This window comes from Nerophis ophidion, linkage group LG13, assembly GCF_033978795.1.
Source record: "Nerophis ophidion isolate RoL-2023_Sa linkage group LG13, RoL_Noph_v1.0, whole genome shotgun sequence".
Classification (NCBI taxonomy): Eukaryota; Metazoa; Chordata; class Actinopteri; order Syngnathiformes; family Syngnathidae; genus Nerophis; species Nerophis ophidion.
This window is the reverse complement of record NC_084623.1, coordinates 58,758,362-58,777,633: the sequence shown is the minus strand read 5'-3', so window position 1 is coordinate 58,777,633 and position 19,272 is coordinate 58,758,362. Positions and strand designations below refer to the sequence as shown.

Genomic DNA, 19,272 nt, shown 5'->3' with positions numbered 1-19,272 from the left:
GGACTCTCACTCTTATGTTAGATCCACTATGGACTGGACTCTCACTAATATGTTAGATCCACTATGGACTGGACTCTCACTATTATGTTAGGTCCACTATGGACTGGACTCTCACTATTATGTTAGATCCACTATGGACTGGACTCTCACTATTATGTTAGATCCACGATGGACTGGACTCTCTCACTATTATGTTAGATCCACTATGGACTGGACTCTCACTATTATGTTAGATCCACGATGGACTGGACTCTCACACTATTATGTTAGATCCACTATGGACTGGACTCTCACACTATTATGTTAGATCCACTATGGACTGGACTCTCACTATTATGTTAGATCCACTATGGACTGGACTCTCACTATTATGTTAGATCCACTATGGACTGGACTCTCACTATTATGTTAGATCCACTATGGACTGGACTCTCACTATTATGTTAGATCCACTATGGACTGGACTCTCACACTATTATGTTAGATCCACAATGGACTGGACTCTCACTATTATGTTGGATCCACTATGGACTGGACTCTCACTTTTATGTTAGATCCACTATGGACTGGGCTCTCACTATTATGTTAGATCCACTATGGACTGGACTCTCACTATTATGTTAGATCAACTATGGACTGGACTCTCACTATTATGCTAGGTCCACTATGGACTGGGCTCTCACTATTATGTTGGATCCACTATGGACTGGACTCTCACTATTATGTTAGATCCACTATGGACTGGACTCTCACACTATTATGTTAGATCCACTATGGACTGGACTCTCACACTATTATGTTAGATCCACTATGGACTGGACTATCACTATTATGTTAGATCCACTATGGACTGGACTCTCACTATTATGTTAGATCCACTATGGACTGGACTATCACTATTATGTTAGATCCACTATGGACTGGACTCTCACTATTATGTTAGATCCACTATGGACTGGACTCTCACTATTAGATCCACTATGGACTGGACTCTCACTATTATGTTAGATCCACTATGGACTGGACTCTCACTATTATATTAGATCCACTATGGACTGGACTTTCACTATTATGTTAGATCCACTATGGACTGGACTCTCACTATTATGTTAGATCCACTATGGACTGGACTCTCACTATTATGTTAGATCCACTATGGACTGGACTCTCACTATTATGTTAGATCCACTATGGACTGGACTCTCACTATTATGTTAGATCCACTATGGACTGGACTCTCACTAATATGTTAGATCCACTATGGACTGTACTCTCACTATTATGTTAGATCCACTATGGACTGGACTCTCACTATTATGTTAGATCCACGATGGACTGGACTCTCACACTATTATGTTAGATCCACTATGGACTGGACTCTCACTATTATGTTAGATCCACGATGGACTGGACTCTCACACTATTATGTTAGATCCACTATGGACTGGACTCTCACACTATTATGTTAGATCCACTATGGACTGGACTCTCACTATTATGTTAGATCCACTATGGACTGGACTCTCACTATTATGTTAGATCCACTATGGACTGGACTCTCACTATTATGTTAGATCCACTATGGACTGGACTCTCACTATTATGTTAGATCCACTATGGACTGGACTCTCACACTATTATGTTAGATCCACTATGGACTGGACTCTCACTATTATGTTGGATCCACTATGGACTGGACTCTCACTTTTATGTTAGATCCACTATGGACTGGGCTCTCACTATTATGTTAGATCCACTATGGACTGGACTCTCACTATTATGTTAGATCAACTATGGACTGGACTCTCACTATTATGCTAGGTCCACTATGGACTGGGCTCTCACTATTATGTTAGATCCACTATGGACTGGACTCTCACTATTATGTTAGATCCACTATGGACTGGACTCTCACACTATTATGTTAGATCCACTATGGACTGGACTCTCACACTATTATGTTAGATCCACTATGGACTGGACTCTCACTATTATGTTAGATCCACTATGGACTGGACTCTCACTATTATGTTAGATCCACTATGGACTGGACTCTCACTATTAGATCCACTATGGACTGGACTCTCACTATTATGTTAGATCCACTATGGACTGGACTCTCACTATTATGTTAGATCAACTATGGACTGGACTCTCACTATTATGCTAGGTCCACTATGGACTGGACTCTCACTATTATGTTAGATCCACTATGGACTGGACTCTCACTATTATGTTAGATCCACTATGGACTGGACTCTCACAATATTATGTTAGATCCACTATGGACTGGACTCTCACACTATTATGTTAGATCCACTATGGACTGGACTCTCACTATTATGTTAGATCCACTATGGACTGGACTCTCACACTATTATGTTAGATCCACTATGGACTGGACTCTCACACTATTATGTTAGATCCACCATGGACTGGACTCTCACTATTATGTTAGATCAACTATGGACTGGACTCTCACTATTATGCTAAGTCCACTATGGACTGGACTCTCACTATTATGTTAGATCCACTATGGACTGGACTCTCACTATTATGTTAGATCCACTATGGACTGGACTCTCACAATATTATGTTAGATCCACTATGGACTGGACTCTCATACTATTATGTTAGATCCACTATGGACTGGACTCTCACTATTATGTTAGATCCACTATGGACTGGACTCTCACACTATTATGTTAGATCCACTATGGACTGGACTCTCACTATTATGTTAGATCCACTATGGACTGGACTCTCACAATATTATGTTAGATCCACTATGGACTGGACTCTCACACTATTATGTTAGATCCACTATGGACTGGACTCTCACTATTATGTTAGATCCACTATGGACTGGACTCTCACACTATTATGTTAGATCCACTATGGACTGGACTCTCACACTATTATGTTAGATCCACCATGGACTGGACTCTCACTATTATGTTAGATCTACTATGGACTGGACTCTCACACTATTATGTTAGATCCACTATGGACTGGACTCTCACAACTTGAGGGTTGCAGGTTCGATTCCCGCTTCTGCCATCCTAGTCACTGCCGTTGTGTCCTTGGGCAAGACACTTGACCCACCTGCTCCCAGTGCCACCCACACTGGTTTAAATGTAACTTAGATATTGGGTTTCACTATGTAAAGCGCTTTGAGTCACTAGAGAAAAGCGCTATATAAATATAATTCACTGTCACTGTCACTCTTTTAAAAGTTGGGTTTTCTTGGTCTAATAAAGACTCATGTTTTTAAATGAATGAATAATCGGGATTATGACAGCAATCAAAATAATTGTGATTATTATTTTGGCCGTAATGGTCCAGCACTACTTGGAGAAGGTGAGGTTGTGGATCTGAGCTGTTGTGGCTTGAGCAGCCCTTTGAGACACTCGTGAATTAGGCCTATATAAGTAAACATTGATTGTGTGTGTGTGTGTGTGTGTGTGTGTGTGTGTGTGTGTGTGTGTGTGTGTGTGTGTGTGTGTGTGTGTGTGTGTGTGTGTGTGTGTGTGTGTGTGTGTGTGTGCAGGTACTTGTCTGAGGAAGACATCCTGGACCAGTCCAACCCCTTTGTCCAGCTGGTCAGTGGTGTGGTGTGGCTGCTCAGAAAGGGTGAAGTCTACATCTCCTCCAGTCTGCAGGCGGAGTGTGACAAGACCCAGGAGACTGGTACACTCCTCTCCTTTTAGTCTCACTGTTCTGACCGTCGGGTCCGGCGTGACTGCCGCCCTCGGAACTTCTGGAATCCTGAGTTTGCCGCTTGGTTCACAGGTGTGTTCCAACATTTCACCGACGTCATCTCTGCCAGGACGGCCGTGGGCCACGACGCTCAGGGCAGGCTGATCCTGTTGCAGCTGGACGGGAAGACCAAACAACGAGGGTCAGAAGAAGGAACGGCTTCCACGTGTTGACATGTCAGGACATGCTAACATGTGCAGGATGTGCTAACACCTGCAAGATGTGTGAACACATGCTGACACATGCTAGCAAGTGCTAGCATGTGCTGCCAACATGTCAGAACATGCAAACGTGTGCTAACATGTCAGGATGTGATAGCACGTGCTAACATGTCAGAGTGTGCACATTTACAAACACATGCTAACATGATCTGACATGTGCTAGCACCTAATAGCACATCCTGCATGTGTTAACATGTCAGGACATGTGCAGGATGTGCTAACACATGCTTATATGTGATAACATGTCAGAGTGTGCTAGCACGTGTTGACATGTCAGGACATGCGAACATGTGCAGGATGTGCTAACACATGCTTATATGTGATAACATGTCAGAGTGTGCTAGCACGTGTTGACATGTCAGGACATGCGAACATGTGCAGGATGTGCTAACACATGCTTATATGTGATAACATGTCAGAGTGTGCTAGCATGTGTGCTAGCACGTGTTGACATGTCAGGACATGTTAACTTGTGCAGGATGTGCTAACATGCTTATATGTGATAACATGTCAGAGTGTGCTGGCACGTGTTGACATGTCAGGACATGCTATCATGTGCAGGATGTGCTAACACATGCTTATATGTGATAACATGTCAGAGTGTGCTAGCATGTATGCCCGCACGTGTTGACATGTCAGGACATGTTAACTTGTGCAGGATGTGCTAACATGCTTATATGTGATAACATGTCAGAGTGTGCTAGCACGTGTTGACATGTCAGGACATGCTATCATGTGCAGGATGTGCTAACACATGCTTATATGTGATAACATGTCAGAGTGTGCTAGCATGTATGCCCGCACGTGTTGACATGTCAGGACATGCTAACTTGTGCAGGATGTGCTAACATGCTTATATGTGATAACATGTCAGAGTGTGCTGGCACGTGTTGACATGTCAGGACATGCTAACATGTGCAGGATATGCTCACATGTGCTAACACTTGCATGATGTGTTAACCCATGCTAACATGTCAGGATGTGCTAGCATGTGTTAACATATCAGAATGTGCAAAAATGTACAAAAACATGCTAACATGGGCTAGCACCCTGTTAGCACATCCTGTATGTGTTAGCACATGTGCTAACATTTCAGGACATGCAAACACTTGCTAACCTGAACCACAAATGCTAATACAGTCAGGCTGTACTAACATGTACACGTTGTGTTAACTTGTGGTAACTTGCAGAATGTGCTAACAGCTTAAAAACCTGTGCCAACACATGCTAAACTACGCTAGCACATGCCAACATGTGTGCTACGTTGACAGAGTGAGTCTTTGGGAGATGGCTGACCTGATGAAGGAGAAGGGAGTCATCAACGCCATCAACCTGGATGGAGGCGGGTCTTCCACCTTTGTGTCCAACGGCTCATTAGCCAGCTACCCTTCTGACGATTGGTAAGTCGGCTGTGGTTCCACAACCTACCTGTTGGTGTCACCTTCCTTCCTCTGCTCCATCAACAGTAAAGAAGACAAGCGTTGGCGTTGTGCTCGGCGAGTCTCCACCATCTTGTGTGTCCACCCACGCCGCTGCCAGCTGGCAGACTGCGGCGCACACGGCGTCTGTGCCAACGGTACCTCACCTCCTCCTGTCTCACTCTCATACTTGTGTCAAATACACAATAGATCTGTTCTAGTGTGTGTGTGTGTGTGTGCAGGCACTTGTGTGTGTGAAGCGGGGTGGAGAGGACACAACTGCAGCCAAGGTGCTAACAAACTTCATAAGTTATTGTTCTTTTCAATTGAACTGCAACTAACTTTTGTCTTTTATTCAGCCACAGACGACACAAGCTTGAAGATGGAAGACAACATTTACCTGACAGAGTGAGTGTCACGGAAATATGTGGACACTTAAATAGGTCTACTTCCTCTTATGTCACTTACACCAGGTCTACTTCCTGTTATCATGCCAGTTAGATCAAGTCTACTTCCTCTTATGTCAGTTACACCAGGTCTACTTCCTGTTATCATGCAAATTAAATCACGCCTACTTCCTGTTATCATGCCAGTTAGATCAAGTCTACTTCCTCTTATGTCACTTACACCAGGTCTACTTCCTGTTATCATGCCAGTTAGATCACGCCTACTTCCTGTTATGTCACTTACACCAGGTCTACTTCCTGTTATCATGCCAGTTAGATCTAGTCTACTTCCTGTTATCATGCCAGTTAGATCAAGTCTACTTCCTGTTTTCATGCCAGTTAGATCAAGTCTACTTCCTGTTTTCATGCCAGTTGGATGAAGTCTACTTCCTGTTATCATTCCAGTTGGATCAAGTTTTCTTCCTGTTCTTATGCCAGTTGAATCGAATCTACTTCCTGTTATTATGCCAGTTAGCTCACGTCTACTTCCTGTTATCATGCCAGTTAGATCACGTCTACTTCCTCTTATCATGCCAGTTAGATCACGTCTACTTCCTGTTATCATGCCAGTTAGATCACGTCTACTTCCTGTTATTATGCCAGTTAGATCACGTCTACTTCCTGTTTTCATGCCAGTTAGATCAAGTCTACTTCCTGTTATCATGCCAGTCTGATCAAGCCTACTTCCTGTTATCATGCCAGTTAGATCAAGTCTGCTTCCTGTTATCATGCCAGTTGGATCAAGTCTACTTCCTGTTATTACACCAGTTGGATCGAATCTACTTCCTGTTATTATGAAAGTTAGCTCACGCCTACTTCCTGTTATCATGCCAGTTAGCTCAAGTCTACTTCCTGTTATCATGCCAGTTAGATCAAGTCTATTTCCTGTTTTCATGCCAGTTAGATCACGTCTACTTCCTGTTATCATGCCAGTTAGATCAAGTCTGCTTCCTCTTATCATGCCAGTCTGATCAAGTCTACTTCCTGTTATCATGCCAGTCTGATCAAGTCTACTTCCTGTTATCATGCCAGATGGATCGAATCTACTTCCTGTTATCATACCAGTTAGATCACGTCTACTTCCTGTTATCATGTCAGTTAGATCACGTCTACTTCCTGTTATCATGTCAGTTATCTCACATCTACTTCCTGTTATCATGCCAGTCTGATCAAGTATACTTCCTGTTATCATACCAATTAGATCATGTCTACTTCCTGTTATCATGCCAGTCTGATCAAGTATACTTCCTGTTATCATGCCAGTCAGATCTAGCCTACTTCCTGTTATCATGCCAGTCAGATCAAGCCTACTTCCTGTTATCATGCCAGTCAGATCTAGCCTACTTCCTGTTATCATGCCAGTCAGATCTAGCCTACTTCCTGTTGTCATGCCAGTCAGATCCAGCCTACTTCCTGTTATAAATGAGGTCCTCCATCTTGTCCTCTCAGACCTTCCTGGCTGACCATCTGCATCATTCTGAGCACGTTGCTGCTGCTCAGTCTGATGCTACAGGTGTTGTGGGCGTGTCGCAGCAGGCTGTGCACACCTGAGCATGGCGACTACGCTTACCTGCCTCTGACCACCAATGCTGGAACCTCCTCAGTCGCCATGGAGGAGTCCAGGAAAGACTTGATTGAAGATTCCCTCTCTCTGGAGTTAACATGACTTCAATCTTCTGGTGACAAAAAAGGTAAAACCTCAGGTTCTTTTTATTTTATTTTAATTTATTGCCATAAAGTCTGCATCCAGTGTTAATAAGCACCTGAATTCAAAGTTGGGATTTAAACTATTTGTATTTCAATGTGTGTCGGATATCTTAGTCAAAAGTTGTGTTATTGCTCATTAATAATTAATAATAATGTTTGGCCACAACACCCAGCAATATGTTTGGAGGAGAAATGGTGAGGCCTTTAATCCCAGGCACACCACACCTACCGTCAAGCATGGTGGTGGTAGTATTATGCTCTGAGTCTGTTTTGCTGCCAATGGAACTGCTGCTTTAAATGGAACAAAGAAAAATGAGGATTAGCTCCAAATTGTTCAGGACAAACTAAAATCATCAGGTTGGGAGGTTGGGTCTTGGGCACAGTTGGGTGTTCCAACAGGACAATGACCACAAACACACCTCAAAAGTGGTCAAGGAATGGTTAAATCAGGCTAGAATGAAGCTTTTAGAATGGCCTTCCCAAAGTCCTGACTTAAAGGTGTGGACAATGCTGAAGAAAGAAGTCCATGTCAGAAAAGCAACACATTTAGCTGAACTGCAGCAATTTTGTGGTCCAAAATGTGCACAGAAATTTGTGGATGGCTACCAAAAGTGCCTTATTGCAGGTAAACTTGCCAAGGGACATGGAAGTAAATATGAACATTGCTGTATGTATACTTTTGATCGTTCACATTTTCAGTAGAGACATAATAAATTCATAAAAGAAGCAAAAACTTCATGAATGTTTTTTGTGAGCAAGAAGTATGTGCTCCAATCACTACATCACAGAAAAATAGGAGTTGTAGAAATGATTGGAAACTCAAGACAGCCATGACATGATGTTCTTTACACGTGTATTTATGTACCTTTGACCACCACTGTATATATATATGTGTATATATATATATATATATATATATATATATACATATATATATATATATATATATATACATATATATATATATAAATATATACGTATACACACACACACTTATGTGTGTGTATTTGTGTGTTTACATATATATCTATATTTATGTGTATGTATATATTTATGTATGTGTGTGTGTATGTGTATTGTATATACGTGCATATATATGTATGTTTGTGTGTGTGTGTGTATATATATATATATCCATCTTCCGCTTATCCGAGGTCGGGTCGCGGGGGCAGCAACCTAAGCAGGGAAACCCAGACTTCCCTCTCCCCAGCCACTTGGTCTAGCTCTTCCCAGGGGGATCCCGAGGCGTTCCCAGGCCAGCCGGGAGACATAGTCTTCCCAACGAGTCCTGGGTCTTCCCCGTGGCCTCCTACCGGTTGGACATGCCCTAAACACCTCCCTAGGGAGGCGTTCAGGTGGCATCCTGACCAGATGCCCGAACCACCTCATCTGGCTCCTCTCCATGTGAAGGAGCAGCGGCTTTACTTTGAGTTCCTCCCGGATGGCAGAGCTTCTCACCCTATCTCTAAGGGAGAGACCTGGAAACTCATTTGGGCCGCTTGTACCCGTGATCTTATCCTTTCGGTCATGACCCAAAGCTCATGACCATAGGTGAGGATGGGAACGTAGATCGACCGGTAAATTGAGAGCTTTGCCTTCCGGCTCAGCTCCTTCTTCACCACAACGGATCGATACAACGTCCGCATTACTGAAGACGCCGCACCGATCCGCCTGTTGATCTCACGATCCACTCTTCCCTCACTCATGAACAAGACTCCTAGGTACTTGAACTCCTCCACTTGGGGCAGGGTCTCCTCCCCAACCCGGAGATGGCACTCCACCCTTTTCCGGGCGAGAACCATGGACTCGGACTTGGAGGTGCTGATTCTCATTGCGGTCGCTTCACACTCGGCTGCGAACCGATCCAGTGAGAGCTGAAGATCCCGGTCAGATGAAGCCATCAGGACCACATCATCTGCAAAAAGCAGAGACCTAATCCTGCGGTCACCAAACCAGAACCCCTCAACGCCTTGACTGCGCCTAGAAATTCTGTCCATAAAAGTTATGAACAGAATGGGTGACAAAGAACAGCCTTGGCGGAGTCCAACCCTCACTGGAAATGTGTTCGACTTACTGCCGGCAATGCGGACCAAGTTCTGGCACTGATCATACAGGTAGCGGACCGCCACAATAAGATATATATATATATATATATATATATATATATGTATATATATATATGTATATATTAGGGGTGTAACAATACGTGTATTTGTATTGAACCGTTTCGGTACGGGGGTTTGGTTCGGAGGTGTAGCGACCGAGTACACATGCTAGCAGCGACCGGGCTAGGACGACGTGTAAAAGCCAGAGCTGGAAGACCCTCCTGCCTCGTTAGGATCTCCCCTTTGGGAACACTTTGGCTGCGCGATACAACAATGGAGGACGGATGTTTGTCGACATTGTTCAGCAGCAGCTCCTGACAACACCTCAGACATGTGTTGCACCTTGCCTGCTTCCGGCTCGAGGAACACAGGGGAGACACTCCTCCAGGGCTGATGTATCCTCGGGGGCAACACCCTTCACTCCACCCGGCAGTGGGTCTCCACAACTCCAGACTCCAGGGTTAATGAAGAGTCCGGCGATTGGTTTCAATTTGTGGCTTTATTGAGGTCTTGCACACAGCCAATCCAACAAAACACTAGCCACTCACCTCGCTCGCCCACACACTCACTGACGTCACATGCTGTCACATATTAAAGGGCCACACACACACACATATGCTACTCTCATAACACATGCTGACCCATTTGAAACGTCACCACCCCATTCTAGCAGCCTCTCCTCGGCGAGTCCGGCAGGGCTAAAGCAATAACAAATGTTTTTATAGCAGCAGATTCAAGTCCACATTGCATTAAAAACTAGATTTTGACTCACTTCTATGGTGGAAGAAACAATGAGCCCATGTATCCTCTTACTGTCTAGTTAGCCAGGCTAATAAAAGTCTCAATCAATCAAATGAAGCACTTTATATGTAGAAAGGTTTTGTTAAGAAACCATTTAAGAAACTATTTTATACCTGTTGACCACATTAACCCCGGCAATGGACCCTGTGTGTATATGTATGTTATGCCATTGTTTACACATTTGGTAAATAACCAAAAAAAAAATGTATATTTTGTAGTTTTCTTACTGTACCGAAAATGAACTGAACCGTGACCTCTGAACTGAGGTAGATAGATAGATGGATAGATAGTACTTTATTGATTCCTTCAGGTGAGTTCCTACAGGAAAATTAAAATTCCAGCAGCAGTGTACAGAGTTGAGATCAATTTAAAAAAAGTAAATAATGGGGGTTTAAAAGGAAACAAAATAGAGAAATATTACAATAAGAATAAAAACAATGGGAATAACAATATAACAGTAAAATAAGAATATAACAAGACAAAGTAGGCAGTAGTGACCATGTTATGAAAACGTATTGCACTGTTATTGTTTTGCATCCCCTGTCATCCTAGTACCCCCCGCCCCCCGTCCCAGAGAGGAGTTGTACAGTCTAATGGCGTGTGGGACAAAGGAGTTCTTGAGTCTATTAGTCCTGCACTTGGGATGAAGCAGTCTAGCACTGAACAGGCTCCTCTGGCTACTGATAACGCTATGCAGAGGGTGACTGGCATCATCCAGGATGCTCACTAGTTTGTCAACAGTCCTCTTCTCTGCCACCCTCACCAGTGAGTCCAGTTTCATTCCCATTGTAGAACCGGCCCGCCTGATCAGTTTCTCAAGTCTGGAGCTGTCCTTCTTAGATGTACTGCCCCCCCCAGCACACTACCATGTAGAACAGAACACTGGCAACCACAGACTGGTAGTACATCCACAGGAGTTTTCTACAAATGTTGAAGGAGTGCAGTCTCCTCTCCTCTGTCCTTTCTTGTACTGGTGGTCCGTGTTGACAGTCCAGTCCAGCTTATTGTCCACCCAAACCCCGAGGTACTTGAATGAGTCCACGGTCTGTACCTCAACTCCCTCGATCACAATAGGTTGTGACCATGGACTCCACCTCCCAAAGTCAATGACCAGGTCCTTGGTCTTTGAGGGATTGAGCTGCAAGAGGTTGGTGTGGCACCAGACAACAAAGTCCCTCACCAGATTCCGAAACTCTGACGATGGTTGTGTCATCCGCGTACTTCTGGATGTGACGCAGCTCTGAGTTGGAGCAGAAGTCAGCGGTGTAGAGGGTGAAGAGAAGAGGGGCCAGCACAGTTCCCTGCGGTGCTCCGGTGCTGCTGATCAGTGTGATCATCCGGTATGTACCGAACCGGAATTTTTGTGTACATTTACACCCCTAGTGTGTGTGTGTGTGTGTATATATATATATATATATATATATATATATATATATATATATATATATATATATATATAAACTTGAAACGAGTACAAATCATACCTTCTGCATTATTTATTTGCAAATTTTTTTTTTTATTTTAAAATCTTTTCCATCCATCCATCCATTTTCTACCGCTTATTCCCTTTCGGGGTCGCGGGGGGCGCTGGTGCCCATCTCAGCTTTTATTTTGTTATTTTTTTTATTTCAAATCTATTTTTTTTTTTTGCAAATATGTTGTCTCGTTTTAAATCTTATTGTTTTTGTTGGATTTTTTTTTTCCCAAATCTATTATTTTGTGTTAGAAACATTATTTTTAAAATAGCGGATTTTAAAAGGAGAAATAAAGCCATAAAACCTCATTTTGAAATAAAAATATTGAATTTTTAATTTAAAAAAAATACTTTTTTTTTTTTTACAATTTTTTGCCTCCATATATATTTTTTTCATTTTCAAATTATTATTTTTGTTTGCAAATATGTTGTCTCGTTTGAAATCTTATTGTTTTTGTTGGAATTTTTTTTTTCCAAATCTATTATTTTGTGTTAGAAACAACAATATATTTAAAATAGCAGATTTTAAATGGAGGAATAAAGCCATAAAACCTTATTTTGAAATAAAAATATTGGATTTTAAATAAAAAAAAAATACTTTTTTTTTTTTTTAATTTTTTGCCTCCATATATATTTTTTTCATTTTCAAATTAATATTTTTGTTTGCAAATATGTGGTCTCGTTTTAAATCTTATTGTTTTTGTTGGAATTTTTTTTTTCCAAATCTATTATTTTGTGTTAGAAACATATTTAAAATAGCGGATTTTAAAAGGAGAAATAAAGGCATAAAACCTTATTTTGAAATAAAAATATTGGATTTTAAATTTTAAAAAAAACTTTTTTTTTTTACAATTTTTTGCCTCCATATATATTTTTTTTCATTTTCAAATTATTATTTTTGTTTGCAAATATGTTGTCTCGTTTGAAATCTTATTGTTTTTGTTGGAATTTTTTTTTTCCAAATCTATTATTTTGTGTTAGAAACAATATATTTAAAATAGCGGATTTTAAATGGAGGAATAAAGGCATAAAACCTTATTTTGAAATAAAAATATTGGATTTTAAATAAAAAAAAAATACTTTTTTTTTTTTTAAATTTTTTGCCTCCATATATATTTTTTTCATTTTCAAATTATTATTTTTGTTTGCAAATATGTTGTCTCGTTTTGAATCGTATTGTTTTTGTTGGAATTTTTTTTTTCCAAATCTATTATTTTGTGTTAGAAACAACAATATATTTAAAATAGCGGCTTTTAAATTGAGAAATAAAGCCATAAAACCTCATTTTGAAATAAAAATATTGGATTTGGAATTAAAAAAAAAATTTTTTTACAATTTTTTGCCTCCATATATTTTTTTTTTCATTTTCAAATTAATATTTTTGTTTGCAAATATGTTGTCTCGTTTTAAATCTTATTGTTTTTGTTGGAATTTTTTTTTCCAAATCTATTATTTTGTGTTAGAAACATATTTAACATAGCGGATTTTAAAAGGAGAAATAAAGCCATAAAACCTCATTTTGAAATAAAAATATTGGATTTGAAAGTTTTAAAAAATCCTTTTTTTTTTACAATTTTTTGCCTCCATATATATTTTTTTTCATTTTCAAATATGTTGTGTCGTTTTAAATCTTATTGTTTTTGTTGGAATTTTTTTTTTCCAAATCTATTATTTTGTGTTAGAAACAACAATATATTTAAAATAGCGGATTTTAAATGGAGGAATAAAGCCATAAAATCTTATTTTGAAATAAAAATATTGGATTTGAAATTTTGAAAAGTACTTTTTTTACAATTTTTTTGCCTCCATATATTTTTTTTTCATTTTCAAATTATTATTTTGTTTGCAAATGTTAAAACATGTTTCTTGTTTTTCTTATGGTGACGCTGTAGAAAATGTCAATGTTTGTGTGCATAAAAATAGACCTCTTTCTCTGCATTGGCACAAATGTGGGGCAGCATAGCTCGGTTGGTAGAGTGGCCGTGCCAGCAACTTGAGGGTTGCAGGTTCGATTCCCACTTCACTGCCGTTGTGTCCTTGGGCAAGACACTTTACCCACCTGCTCCCAGTGCCACCCACACTGCTTTAAATGTAACTTAGATATTGGGTTTCACTATGTAAAGCACTTTGAGTCACTAGAGAAAAGCGCTATATAAATATAATTCACAAAAAAAAAAAAAGGAAATATTGAAAGTGAAGAATAGAAATGCAGACGCTTGCTTGAGTAAATATTCCAGTTCAGGACATAGAAATAAATAGAAGGAAGTCTGTGTGTAAATGAAGGACTAGAGAGTGGACTTCCAGTCTCAACTTGCAGAAGTTTTCTTGCTTCTGCGTCGCAACTTGCGCTCCGACATGATCTTCCTGGCCCACCTCAGCTGGGGCCTGCGCACGGGCTTCTTGCCCCCCGGGACTTTGTGCTGGGGGGCCTCCAACGGGACCCTCCTCAAGATCACCTTGTCCTGACCCTCGGTCACCTCACAGGTCCAGTTGTCCGAGGAGGAAGAGGAGGAGGAGGAGGAAGGAGAGGAGGTGGAGGTGGAGGAGGTGGGAGAGTTGGGTGGGGGGTCCGAGTGTGTTGCTGCCGGGGAGGAGGACGAGGATTTAGGGACCCCCCGAATGAGGAGTTTGGATGTGTTGGGACATTCTGGGTCTGGAACCCACAAGGTGGACCAGGAACCTTTTCTGACTCCCTGAGGACAGAAACATTATTATGACATCAATGTACACTTTCAAAATAAAGTTTCTGACACCCTGAGGACACAAACATTATAATAACAATGTACACTTTCAAAATAAAGTTTCTGACACCCTGAGGACAGAAACATTATAATAACATCAATGTACACTTTCAAAATAAAGTTTCTGACACCCTGAGGACAGAAACATTATAATAACATCAATGTACACTTTCAAAATAAAGTTTCTGACACCCTGAGGACAGAAACATTATAATAACATCAATGTGCACTTTCAAAATAAAGTTTCTGACACCCTGAGGACAGAAACATTATTATGACATCAATGTACACTTTCAAAATAAAGTTTCTGACACCCTGAGGACACAAACATTATAATAACATCAATGTACACTTTCAAAATAAAGTTTCTGACACCCTGAGAACAGAAACATTATTACGACTTCAATGTACACTTTCAAAATAAAGTTTCTGACACCCTGAGGACAGAAACATTATTATGACATCAATGTACACTTTCAAAATAAAGTTTCTGACACCCTGAGGACAGAAACATTATAATAACATCAATGTACACTTTCAAAATAAAGTTTCTGACACCCTGAGGACAGAAACATTATAATAACATCAATGTACACTTTTCAAAATAAAGTTTCTGACACCCTGAGGACAGAAACATTATATTGACATCAATGTACACTTTCAAAATAAAGTTTATGACACCCTGAGGACAGAAACATTATAATAACATCAATGTACACTTTCAAAATAAAGTTTCTGACACCCGAGGACAGAAACATTATAATAACAATGTACACTTTCAAAATAAAGTTTCTGACACCCTGAGAACATAAACATTATATTGACATCAATGTACACTTTCAAAACAAAGTTTCTGACACCCTGAGGACAGAAACATTATATTGACATCAATGTACACTTTCAAAATAAAGTTTCTGACACCCTGAGGACAGAAACATTATAAAATCATCAATGTACACTTTCAAAATAAAGTTTCTGACACCCGGAGGACAGAAACATTATAATAACATCAATGTACACTTTCAAAATAAAGTTTCTGACACCCTGAGGACAGAAACATTATAACATCAATGTACACTTTCAAAATAAAGTTTCTGACACCCTGAGGACAGAAACATTATAATGACTTCAATGTACACTTTCAAAATAAAGTTTCTGACACAAGTGGAAAAGTGTTCTGTGGTCTGATGAGTCCACATTTCAAATTGTTTTTGTAAACTGTGTACGTCGTGTCCTCCAGTCCAAAGAGGAAAAGAACCATCCGGACTGTTCTAGGCACAAAGTGTTCTAGGCAGAATGTGTGATGGCTTGGGTAACTTACACATCTGTGAAGGCACCATTAATGCTGAAAGGTACATGCAGCTTTTGGTGCAACATATGTTGCCATCCATGCAACATTATCATGGACGCCCCTGTTTATTTCAGCAAGACAATGCCAAGCCAGGTGTTACAACAGCTTGGTTTCATAGTAAAAAAGTGCGGGTACTAGACTGGCCTGCCTGTAGTTCAGACCTGTCTCCTATTGAAAATATGAAGGTTTAAATATGAGGTAGGAGACTGTTGAACAACTTAAGATGTACATCAATCAAATGTGTCTCCTCAGTTCCCAAACCTTTACTGAGTGTTGTTAAAAGGAAAGGCCATGTAACACACTGGTAAAAAATGCCTTTTTTGCAATGTGTTGCTGCCATTAAAATTCTAAGTTCATGATTATTTGCGAAAGTGTGAAGATGAAATTTCTTGTCTATTCAATTGAAAATAAGTTGAAAAGGATTTGCAAATCATTGTATTTTGTTTTTATTTACCATTCACACAACGTGACAAATTCACTGCTTTTGGCTTTTCTAAGTTAATAAAGTTAAAAAGTACATCATTTTTTAGAAAAGTACATCAGGTTCTTAGCTAAATAATGAATTATATCACACAATGTAAAATTTTGGGTGTAAAAACTAACTTATTGTACTAGTAATTTTACAGTAAACTGAATCTTATTTGACAATCGAGAGGCTCTTTACCTACAAAGATTCCATAACACATTTTGGAGTAAAATAAATATATATAAATACTGTTGTACTGCAATTTCATGCAGGATGTTCTCAGAGTAATAACAATAATATTAAATAACAATAAATAAAACATTTTTTTACCGAAACAGATGCTGTTGCAGTGTTGCCAGTTTGCGCCATTTTGGGGAAAAAAAATCAAAATTATTAAAATAAATAAATAAGTAGTTTATGCGCTCTTCATTTTCGAATAAGTATGAGATATTTTCTTGCTTTTTTTTTTGCCTCCGTGATGCGCGCGCACGTCAAAGGGATGTAATAAGGAGCAACAAGGGCAACCATTGGAGGAATATACGTTGTTGGAATATAAATGCTATACGTTATATGAATATAAATGATGTACGTAATATGAATATAAAATGATATACGTAATAGGAATATAAATGATGTATTTACATTACGACGCACGTTGACTCATAAGTCATCACGTGACAACATGTTACGGTGCCTCGTCCGGGTTCATTAACAACACAATAAAGACTGAAACAAAACAGAATGGTCACAAAGATGTGCAGGCGTGTGAATATTAAGTCGTACATGCACTTTTTGGATGCCAAAACAGGTTATTTGAACATTTACGTAACATTTGAACGACGAGAGGTCGTTCTCGATCCATTTGCGCATGCGCCAAAAGTCAGCAACTTTCGTTTCCCCTCATTTTTTTTTTTTACTGTTTATAATAAATCAGTTTTCAAAAGTATCTCCTGATAACCTCAAATAATCGACAAATACACTAGTGGAAGTAAAAGTAAAACTATTTGTCAATGTCGTCAACTTTTTTCAATCTTAGCTTTGACTATGTAACAAAATAAAGTGGAATTTCACACGAGTTATTAAATGTTTTGTTTTGAAAAATATATGTTTTTTCACACAAATACTTTGAATACTCTAATTTCAACAATAGTGAGTCATAATTATAAGATAAAACATAATTATAAGATGAGTAAATAGGAATTTTTTACGGCCCAGCGGTACATTTTAAAAATACAATTGAAAAAAATGTAAACCTTAAAAAGTGATATAAAAGAGCAAACAGGTGAAATGTAACAATAAAATGTTTCAATGCTTTAATAACATAAAGCTGCCATGCACGCTGTTTCTTTCTTTAAAAAAAAAAAATAATAATCAATGTCATTTTGAATTATTGACCTATTCAAGGCTTCAATTACATCACATTAAATATTCCACTTTGATATATTATTGGGGGGGAAATGTTGCATATTTTGTGTTTTTCCATATAAAAAACTGAACTGTTTTTTTTAAAGAAGGGCCTAAAACATACAAACAAAAAAGGTAAACAACAATAAAACTTAAAATTGACAGATATATCTGAAGTTGATCTCGAGATTATTTTGCTAAAAGTAAACAGTAAAAAAAATGTATGATTTATCTTTGGATCCCCAATTTTTTTTTTAAGTGTCATTGCTCAAAAAATAATAATGAATCAAAATCCAAAATTAAGGCTCCAACTATCATATAATCTCAAATATTCCACCTAAAAAAGTTATTGGGTGAAAATGTTGCATATTTTGTGTTTTTCCATATAAAAAACTGAACTGTTTTTTTTAAAGAAGGGCCTAAAACATACAAACAAAAAAGGTAAACAACAATAAAACTTAAAATTGATGGATATATCTGAAGTTGATCTCGAGATTATTGTGCTAAAAGTAAACAGTAAAAAAAATGTATAATTTACTTTTGGATCCCCAATTTTTTTTTTTAAGTGTCATTGCTCCAAAAATAATAATGAATCAAAATCCAAAATTAAGGCTCCAATTATCATATAATCTCAAATATTCCACCTAAAAAAAGTTATTGGGTGAAAATGTTGCATATTTAGTGTTTTTCCATATAAAAAACTGAACTGTTTTTTTTAAAGGGCCTAAGACATACAAACAAAAAAAGTAAACAACAATAAAACTTAAAATTGACGGATATATCTGAAGTTGATCTCGACATTATTGTGCTAAAAGTAAACAGTAAATAAAATGTATAATTTACTTTTGGATCCCCAATTATTTTTTTTAAGTGTCATTGCTGCAAAAATAATAATGAATCAAAATCCAAAATTAAGGCTCCAATTATTATATAATCTCAAATATTCCACCTAAAAAAGTTATTGGGTGAAAATATTGCATATTTTGTGTTTTTTCCGTATTTTTTTCTAATGTTGATCTAGAGATTTAAAACTTGCACAATAATAGAAATAATACTGAATAATGACACATTTTTTATATATATATTTTTTATCAAAACCCTTTGCGGTCCCCGGGATCATAACTGAGTGGAGGCCTAAATGTATATTTTGTATACATATATTGTATTGTTTTTTTATAATAAAAAATATGAAAATTGCCCCTGCTTGCTTGGATTTTTCAGTGTGTGGCCCTCAGTGGAAAAAGTTTGGACACCCCTGACTTATATGCAAATATAATGACAATAAAATCCATTATATTCTTTTATTCAAATACTAATAGTATGCATGCGCATGCGTGTTGCAGATTCGGCGCATGCGCAATGGCACGGCGCCGTGACGC

At 38.7% G+C, this 19,272-nt stretch overlaps 1 protein-coding gene across 5 annotated transcripts in view; it reads left to right on the top strand.

The window, feature by feature from the left end:
* The window catches only part of LOC133564790 (N-acetylglucosamine-1-phosphodiester alpha-N-acetylglucosaminidase-like), a 34,668-nt gene extending 19,970 nt beyond the window's left edge, over nt 1-14,698 (top strand). The window contains exons 4-11 of one of the 5 annotated variants that reach the window (XM_061919281.1): nt 3,551-3,690; nt 3,793-3,901; nt 5,252-5,380; nt 5,447-5,556; nt 5,641-5,688; nt 5,758-5,806; nt 7,294-7,535; nt 14,416-14,698. In XM_061919281.1, the coding sequence (XP_061775265.1) occupies nt 3,551-3,690; nt 3,793-3,901; nt 5,252-5,380; nt 5,447-5,556; nt 5,641-5,688; nt 5,758-5,806; nt 7,294-7,510 (802 nt within the window). In that variant the 3' untranslated portion in view covers nt 7,511-7,535; nt 14,416-14,698. Of the gene's footprint in view, nt 1-3,550; nt 3,691-3,792; nt 3,902-5,251; nt 5,381-5,446; nt 5,557-5,640; nt 5,689-5,757; nt 5,807-7,293; nt 8,285-11,031; nt 11,049-14,415 lie in introns of those variants that run through there. The other 4 variants (XM_061919282.1, XM_061919283.1, XM_061919280.1 and 1 more) reach the window with 4 other exon arrangements.
* Nucleotides 14,699-19,272: the final 4,574 nt, after the last annotated feature.